The sequence below is a fragment of the Aspergillus costaricaensis genome (assembly GCF_003184835.1).
Source record: "Aspergillus costaricaensis CBS 115574 unplaced genomic scaffold BO79scaffold_20, whole genome shotgun sequence".
Lineage (NCBI taxonomy): Eukaryota > Fungi > Ascomycota > Eurotiomycetes > Eurotiales > Aspergillaceae > Aspergillus > Aspergillus costaricensis.
This window is the reverse complement of record NW_020291820.1, coordinates 392,153-400,898: the sequence shown is the minus strand read 5'-3', so window position 1 is coordinate 400,898 and position 8,746 is coordinate 392,153. Positions and strand designations below refer to the sequence as shown.

At 51.3% G+C, this 8,746-nt stretch overlaps 2 protein-coding genes across 2 annotated transcripts; both read left to right on the top strand.

Annotated features, from left to right (window-relative positions):
• Nucleotides 1–1,067: 1,067 nt before the first annotated feature.
• Nucleotides 1,068–3,217, top strand: cprA (NADPH--hemoprotein reductase cprA; the record flags this gene model as incomplete). Its single annotated transcript, XM_025683432.1, has 2 exons — nucleotides 1,068–2,858; nucleotides 2,921–3,217. 2 exons carry the CDS (start codon nucleotides 1,068–1,070, stop codon nucleotides 3,215–3,217), a joined length of 2,088 nt encoding a protein of 695 aa, XP_025538460.1.
• Nucleotides 3,218–3,916: 699 nt separating this feature from the next.
• BO79DRAFT_175312 (DDB1/RSE1 family protein) lies at nucleotides 3,917–8,392 on the top strand. Its single transcript, XM_025679790.1, has 6 exons — nucleotides 3,917–4,292; nucleotides 4,384–5,054; nucleotides 5,123–7,029; nucleotides 7,085–7,531; nucleotides 7,600–7,944; nucleotides 8,053–8,392. The coding sequence occupies exons 1-5, from the start codon at nucleotides 4,198–4,200 to the stop codon at nucleotides 7,900–7,902; spliced, it is 3,423 nt and encodes a 1,140-aa protein (XP_025538459.1). The 5' UTR covers nucleotides 3,917–4,197; the 3' UTR covers nucleotides 7,903–7,944; nucleotides 8,053–8,392.
• Nucleotides 8,393–8,746: the final 354 nt, after the last annotated feature.

Here is an 8,746-nt window from a genome sequence, read left to right as displayed (position 1 = left end):
TCAAGGGCCTCCGCCGCCACTTTCCATCGTCTCTCAGCCAAGCCAGGGCCGAAGTCCCCTTCCGAACCAGACGCCATCTCGGTCAACGGTCGGCCAATGGGAATTCCCCACTATAAGGGAAGGCAATAGTAGTACTTAGTATAATAGATAAATAAAAGGAGAGAGATAGACCATCAGGAAGCTCTGACTATTACTACTACTTTGACTTCAATTTAGAGTTGTACTACACATCCTCCCTACATTTCTTTTTTTTCCTCGGAAGGTTTGAGTCACAGATCGTTGTCTTTGGAAACCCTCCGGCAACCGCTCTCTTAACTAGCGATACTTCCCATATCAGTGACAAGTGTCTAGTAGTAGTCTAACACTACTACTGCCAACAGACTCACAGTACTACTACTGTGTAGTAATATCGGATAGTGTGTCCTGACCCTGATACGAGAGATCTGATAAGTCCTCGACAAATCGGAGTAACAGAAGGACAACAAGTTGTTGGAGTATCACTGGTCCGTGTGAGAGACCCGGACAGGATCAGCATCTCCGAAACCGAGCCTCCGAGGCGAAAAGGCCACCATCGCCTCAGGCTGCCACCACCTCTGCTCTTTCTCTTGTTTCTCTTTCTCCCTCTCGTGTCCGTCGATCGTCTACTTCCGCTTCCCGGCTCACGCCCCCCAAATTATGCGGTCTGCTTAGCAGTGGGTTCGGCCTCTCTGTTCTTCCTGGATCACACCACGGCTTACTTTCTTATCCTCTTCCTTCTCCTCATTTTTCCTTCTTCTTCTGTTTTCCACCCTTTCTTTCTTTTTCTTGTTTACCCCCCCCAATAGCGTCATTCTTTCTTCCCGTTTTATCCTCTGGCTTCGGGGACGCCGCCACCTTATCTCGGTTCCTGCCTCGGCTCCGGTGATCGCACCTGGGACAGGCTAAGCGTAAGGAGGTGTGACATTCTTCTTTCACCTCCTCTCCTTTTCCCGCCTCTCCACTCCATTCAATCCCCGCTCCACCCTTTAAGTCTCGCCATTCAAAATCAAATCGGGGCCTTTCGCTTCGCGCCGCTGAACAGCCTCACCATGGCGCAACTCGATACCCTCGATCTGGTGGTCCTGGCGGTGCTTTTGGTGGGTAGCGTGGCCTACTTCACCAAAGGCACCTACTGGGCAGTTGCCAAAGACCCTTATGCCTCCACCGGCCCCGCGATGAACGGCGCGGCCAAGGCTGGCAAGACTCGGAACATCATTGAGAAAATGGAAGAAACGGGCAAGAACTGTGTTATTTTCTACGGATCGCAAACCGGAACCGCCGAGGATTACGCCTCCAGACTGGCCAAGGAAGGATCTCAGCGATTCGGCCTCAAGACCATGGTCGCTGACCTCGAGGAATACGACTATGAGAACCTGGACCAGTTCCCGGAAGATAAGGTTGCGGTTTTCGTGCTCGCCACCTACGGAGAGGGCGAGCCTACGGATAACGCTGTTGAGTTTTACCAGTTCTTTACCGGCGACGACGTTGCTTTTGAGAGCGGCGCTTCTGCGGACGAGAAGCCTCTGTCCAAGCTGAAGTACGTTGCTTTCGGTCTGGGTAACAACACTTATGAACACTACAACGCCATGGTTCGTCAGGTCGATGCTGCTTTCCAGAAGCTCGGCGCTCAGCGTATTGGTTCTGCTGGTGAGGGTGATGACGGTGCCGGTACAATGGAAGAGGATTTCTTGGCCTGGAAGGAGCCCATGTGGGCCGCACTGTCTGAGTCAATGGATCTGCAGGAGCGCGAAGCTGTTTACGAGCCCGTGTTCTGCGTCACTGAGAACGAGTCCCTGAGCCCCGAAGATGAGACGGTCTACCTTGGAGAGCCCACCCAGAGCCACCTTCAGGGTACTCCCAAAGGCCCGTACTCTGCGCACAACCCCTTCATCGCCCCTATCGCCGAATCTCGTGAGCTTTTCACCGTCAAGGATCGCAACTGTCTGCACATGGAAATCAGCATCGCCGGAAGTAACTTGTCCTACCAGACTGGTGACCACATCGCTGTTTGGCCCACCAACGCTGGTGCCGAAGTGGATCGGTTCCTCCAGGTTTTCGGTCTCGAGGGTAAGCGTGATTCGGTTATCAACATTAAGGGCATCGATGTTACGGCCAAGGTCCCGATCCCGACCCCCACCACGTACGATGCCGCTGTTCGTTACTACATGGAAGTCTGCGCCCCTGTGTCCCGTCAGTTTGTAGCCACTTTGGCCGCGTTCGCTCCGGATGAGGAAAGCAAGACAGAAATCGTGCGTCTGGGTAGCGACAAGGACTATTTCCACGAGAAGGTCACCAACCAATGCTTCAACATCGCCCAGGCTCTTCAGAGCATTACGTCCAAGCCTTTCTCTGCTGTTCCGTTCTCCCTGCTTATTGAAGGCATTACGAAGCTGCAACCTCGCTACTACTCGATCTCCTCGTCTTCCCTTGTCCAGAAGGACAAGATCAGCATCACGGCCGTTGTGGAATCTGTTCGTCTGCCCGGTGCCTCTCACATGGTGAAGGGTGTGACTACGAACTACCTTCTCGCGCTCAAGCAGAAGCAGAACGGCGATCCTTCTCCCGACCCTCACGGCCTGACTTACTCCATCACTGGTCCCCGGAACAAGTACGACGGTATCCACGTTCCCGTGCATGTTCGCCACTCGAACTTCAAGCTGCCCTCTGACCCCTCTCGGCCCATCATCATGGTTGGACCTGGTACTGGTGTTGCTCCTTTCCGTGGGTTCATCCAGGAACGCGCTGCTTTGGCTGCCAAGGGCGAGAAGGTTGGACCCACTGTTCTCTTCTTCGGTTGCCGCAAGAGCGACGAGGATTTCTTGTACAAGGATGAATGGAAGGTAAGTTATTCGCTTTCCGAGATGATCTTGTTATCGGATGCTAACATATCGCGCACTCGCAGACCTACCAGGACCAGCTTGGAGACAACCTGAAGATCATCACCGCGTTCTCGCGTGAAGGTCCTCAGAAGGTCTACGTTCAGCACAGACTCCGCGAACACTCCGAGCTTGTCAGCGACCTTCTGAAGCAGAAAGCTACCTTCTACGTCTGTGGTGACGCCGCAAACATGGCTCGCGAGGTTAACCTCGTGCTTGGCCAGATCATTGCTGCACAGCGTGGTCTGCCCGCCGAGAAGGGCGAAGAGATGGTCAAGCACATGCGTAGCAGCGGCAGCTACCAGGAAGACGTGTGGTCATAATTTCTCAATGCATCGAAGTTTCTTTCTTGTCTATCACGACGGCCTTTTCGATCCATTATTTTATTTCACGCCTAGATGATCTTTGCATATATATACTCCGGTGATTTTGCCTATTCATCTGTTTTGCTTGGCGTGGTTCATGTATGCCTACTTTATTGTTTTGTGCACCGACCGGCCAGCCACGCATGGCAGTGGCTGTGAATGAGTGCGGTAGCCAGCGTTGAAAGAACAGGATAGACGATCATGATTATTGCGAGAACTGGGCATATTGATATCTGGATGCATGGGCCCAGAGAATACGAAAAGATGAATTCATAATAATTGCACGATAACTTCGCCTTTTTTTTATTTACTTAGTCAACTATCCAAAGTACATGAAAAATTATTAAAATGAGCTGACGCCTGCTGCTCTGAACACCCGACAGCGTGGAAGAGGAGTAGTGAGTATATATTAAACGAATAGTAGACGTGTGAATATACATTGCATTCCCATCTTAAAGAAAAAGCAAAAGTTGAAAACAAAATGAAAAGACAAGAAATAGTATTGTAAGCCCACTCCACCTCGGCAATACCGGAGTTAAGCACAACCAGAACCGGCACGCAAACCAACCCCCATCGTGGCTAGGCTGGGCTAGCTAGCCCGAACCAAAGCTCCGCAATCATCCATCCTCATCCCTCCCATTCCAACTGATCCATCCCCTCTCTCTTCATATTACAACCCTCTCTTTTCATCTCCTCATAGCGAGGGAGAAAAGTAAAATTGAGATGCAGCAAATATTTACAATAAATAAATAAATAGGAGCCTGGAGAAATAAATACATTTCGCTTTTTTACCGCTACGCACGGCAGTTCGTTCGTTCCCCGCAGTGGGCGGAAAAGCTGGATTGGGACCATCACGACGACGATACGCTACGCAAAACCTCGGGACCATATGATATACTTATACTGCATTTATAGGGATTGATAAATATTCTGCGGAGATGGCTTATGTGGTGCCGATTCATCGGGCGAGTAGCATTCGGAATGCGCTCAAGTTGCATTTCTTGAATGCGGAGGAGGAGAACTTGGTTGTTGCGTTGGTGGTCCCCTTTTCCCTTTCTTTGTTTAGTGCTTGGTAATTGTTATGTGTATGATGTACTAATTGGTGTTATCTGTTGGAATTATAGAAAGGCGAACCGTCTCGAAATATACTCCCTCACGCCGGAAGGGCTGAACCTGGCAGCGTCATGTTCTCTCTTCGCCAAGGTTACAATGCTAGCTCGGCTTCCTGCGCCTGCGAACTCGCCTACGGATCATTTGTTTGTCGGGACGGATCGATACACTTATTGCACGTTATCGTGGGATGGGGAGAGGAACCAGATCCGGACGGAGAGGAACTATGTTGATATATCTGATCCTTCGTCGCGGGAGGCGCAGACGGGCAATCGGTGCTTGATTGATCCTAGTGGGCGGTTTATGACGCTCGAGGTCTATGAGGGTGTGATCGCTGTTGTGCCGATTGTGCAGTTGCCGAGTAAGAAGAGGGGGAGGCAGGTTGCTCCGCCTTCCGGACCGGATGCGCCTCGGGTCGGGGAGTTGGGGGAGCCGACGACGGCGAGAATTGATGAGCTGTTTGTGCGCTCGTCTGCCTTCTTGCATGTTCAGTCGGGCCCGCCTAGGTTGGCGTTGCTGTATGAGGATAATCAGAAGAAAGTGAGGCTCAAGGTTCGCGCGTTGCATTATAGTGCGGCAACGTCGAGTACGGGGGCCGATGCCGCGTTTGAAGAGTCGCTGGATGGGTTCTCGCAGGAATTGGACCTCGGAGCGTCGCATCTGATACCGGTTCCGGCGCCTTTAGGTTTGTGGTTCTCTTGTTGTGGTTCATTGTTGCTTTTGGAATGATGCTGATATGTTTGTGATGTGCAGGTGGCTTGCTTGTTCTGGGAGAGACGTCCATTAAGTATGTCGATACAGACAGTAACGAGATTGTGTCGCGTCCTTTGGATGAAGCGACAATTTTCGTGGCTTGGGAACAGGTAGATAGTCAGAGATGGCTTCTAGCTGATGATTATGGAAGACTGTTTTTCCTGATGCTAGTCCTGGATTCTAACAACCAAGTACAATCCTGGAAACTTGATCACTTAGGGAATACGGCTAGAGCTTCGGTGCTGATATACCTTGGTGGCGGAGTTATCTTCGTAGGATCTCACCAAGGGGATTCGCAAGTCCTTCGAATCGGCAATGGCTCATTGGAGGTCATCCAGACGCTCTCCAATATTGCGCCCATTCTTGATTTTACCATCATGGACCTTGGAAACCGCACCAGTGAAAGCCAGACACACGAGTTTTCTTCGGGCCAGGCTCGCATTGTGACTGGTTCGGGCGCATTTGACGACGGAACCCTTAGAAGTGTACGCAGTGGTGTCGGCATGGAAGAGCTCGGTGTGCTTGGTGAAATGGATCTCATTACAGACTTGTTCGGACTGCAGCTTGCGACAAAGGGTGGATACTTGGACACTCTTCTCGTCACCTTTGTCGATGAGACTCGAGTCTTTCAATTTAATTTTGATGGCGAAGTTGAAGAGTTGGACAGCTTTCTTGGTCTCAGCCTCTCGGAGAACACACTCCTCGCTATGAACCTTCCTGGAGGAAGAATCTTGCAGGTCACCGAACAGAGAGTCCTCATCGCAGATATTGAAGGCGGCATGGTCACCAATGAATGGACCCCGCCGGACCGATTAGTGATCACTTCTGCTTCTGCCAACAATGATTCGATTGTTCTTGTCAGCGGCGGCCAGATTCTGACAGTCCTCGATATCAACAATGATGTTCGGGTTGTGACTCAGAAGGATTTCGGAGCAGACAGCCAGATCTCAGGAGTCACGGTGCCCTTATCTTCTGCTGGGGTCTGTATCGTTGGCTTCCCTCAATTAGCGAAGGTCTCGGTTTTGGACCTTGGCCGGCTATCGGAGCTTCATACAACGTCGCTAGGCCCAGCTGGTGAAGCATTTCCACGATCAGTACTCGTCGCCGATGTCCTTGCGAATAGCCCCTCTACCCTTTTTATTTCGATGGCAGATGGCAGCGTTATCACTTACTCCTTCGACGCCAGTGACTACTCACTGACCGGGATGAACCGGCTCATACTCGGGTCTGAGCAGCCTACGTTTAAGAAGTTGCCTCGCGGCGATGGATTGTATAATGTCTTCGCCACATGCGAGAACCCCAGCTTGATATACGGCTCCGAAGGCCGCATCATCTACTCTGCGGTCAATTCGGAAGGTGCGTCTCGGGTATGCCACTTCAACTCGGAGGCGTATCCTGGATCGATTGCCGTGGCCACTAAGCACGACTTGAAGATTGCTCTCGTGGACAAGGAGAGGACAACACAGATCCAGACGCTCCCCATGGGCGAAACTGCCCGTAGGGTAGCATATTCACCTTCTGAGAAGGCTTTCGGTATCGGCACCATCGAGCGCAAATTGAAGGACGGGGCCGAGATGGTTCAAAGTCGGTTTGTGTTAGCTGATGAGATCATGTTCCGTCGTCTCGACGCCTTTGACCTTCGGCCGGAGGAGTTGGTCGAGAGTGTCATTCGCGCGGAGTTTTCTGCGGGCAAGGATGAAAATGGTCGGGACGTATTCAAAGATCGGTTCGTTGTGGGGACAGCATACCTAGATGATGAAAACGAAGAGTCAATCCGAGGTCGGATATTGGTCTTCGAGATTGACAACGGTCGAAAATTGACTAAAGTCGCCGAGTTGCCTGTCAAAGGTGCATGCCGCGCGCTGGCTATGCTAGGAGAGAAGATTGTGGCCGCTCTTGTGAAAACGGTAAGCTTCTGGATATCTTTGGCTGTGCTCCTTCCACAAAGCTCATATGGTTCAGGTCGTCATTTATGGTGTGGTGAACAACGACTTTGGCGCGATGAAGCTCGAGAAGTTGGCCAGCTACCGCACATCGACCGCCCCCGTCGACGTCACCGTAACGGGTAACGTGATTGCCGTCGCCGACCTTATGAAGAGTGTATGCCTGGTGGAGTACAGCGAAGGCGAGAATGGAATGCCGGATAGCTTGACAGAAGTCGCTCGTCATTTCCAGACCGTTTGGGCCACTGGCGTTGCCTGTATTGCCAAGGACACATTCCTGGAAACTGACGCTGAAGGTAACTTAATTGTCCTTCGACGCAATCTGACCGGTGTGGAGGAAGACGACAAGCGCAGACTGGAGGTAACAGGGGAGATCTCATTGGGCGAGATGGTCAACCGCATCCGACCGGTCAATATTCAACAATTGGCGAGTGTGACGGTCACCCCGAGGGCTTTTCTGGGCACAGTATGAATCCCATCCCAACCGCTTGAGTGCTGAACACCTGTGACTAACCCCTATGATTAACCCAACAGGTGGAAGGCTCCATCTATCTCTTTGCTATTATCAACCCAGAGCATCAGGACTTCTTGATGCGTCTGCAGGCAACCATGGCGGGCAAGGTCGAGTCGCTGGGGAACATTCCATTCAATGAGTTCCGTGGCTTCCGCAGCATGGTGCGAGAGGCGAAAGAGCCGTATCGCTTTGTGGATGGCGAGCTGATTGAGAGGTTCCTGACCTGCGAGCCGAGTCTCCAGGAAGAAATTGTGGACTCGGTGGGCATGATGAACGTTGATGAAGTAAAGATTATGATAGAAGCCTTGCGCAGGCTACATTGAGTGTGGCAGCTAGGATCTGAAGAGAAATAATGATTAGTTATGGTAAGATGAGGTTCGCAACTTGCACTGCCGTATCTGCACATGTTCTTTGCTATGCTTTGCAGTACCACTTTCTTGGACTTGGGATAACTAACCTACATCACATCAAAGGCTCGGCAGCGATGTGTGAATCACACAGAGACCTTGGTGACCATGATCCGGACCAACAACCCCCCCGCTTAACAAGGCTTGAACTTATCCCTCCACTAGCTTGTTAAACAGTCGTGCTCCAGCGGATCTTTCCAACTGTATACTTGACCCGCCTGACTGTGATCCACCAACAGCTACAGACCCGCAAATCTCCGCTTAGAAGTGCGAATGAATGAAAGGGAATGAAAAATGTGTTGCAGTCCGGACTTCATCTCGCACAATCCAGAGTGGATTGTCTATACTGTTTGCTCCGCTGTCGGGTCCATATCCCCGCGTAGATCTCTTCTAGATAGAATTCTTGTTCTCTTCCACATCTCTATTCCTTCCCGTAACCGGATAACTATAACCCGTCTCATCCTACTACTACTACTACTACTACTACTACTACTCTGATACCAGCCATCAAGTATCCCCAATAGGCATGGCCAACATGAACCATTCAGTCTTTGATGACCAGAACGGGTCTGGTAACCCAGGATACGTCCAGGTTCCTGACGCGTCATTTCATCGACTCCGCCGGAAGGAAAGTGGTGCCTTCAATGCTCCTGCCCAGAGTGGCTTCCACTCAACACACTCTTCCAGAAAGGCAGTTGCTACGAACAGCGACCTTCTATCGATGTCGACCCCTCTTCATCCTTCAACTTCTTCAGCTCCC

What these genes read in the sequence shown, in the direction of transcription:
- BO79DRAFT_175312 (XM_025679790.1), top strand. Translation starts at nt 4,198, where the DNA reads ATGGCTTATGTGGTGCCGATTCATCGGGCGAGTAGCATTCGGAATGCG. An exon ending in ACCGGTTCCGGCGCCTTTAG is followed by an intron (nt 5,055 to 5,122) that starts GTTTGTGGTTCT and finishes TGTGATGTGCAG; the next exon opens with GTGGCTTGCTTGTTCTGGGA. An exon ending in TGGCCGCTCTTGTGAAAACG is followed by an intron (nt 7,030 to 7,084) that starts GTAAGCTTCTGG and finishes CATATGGTTCAG; the next exon opens with GTCGTCATTTATGGTGTGGT.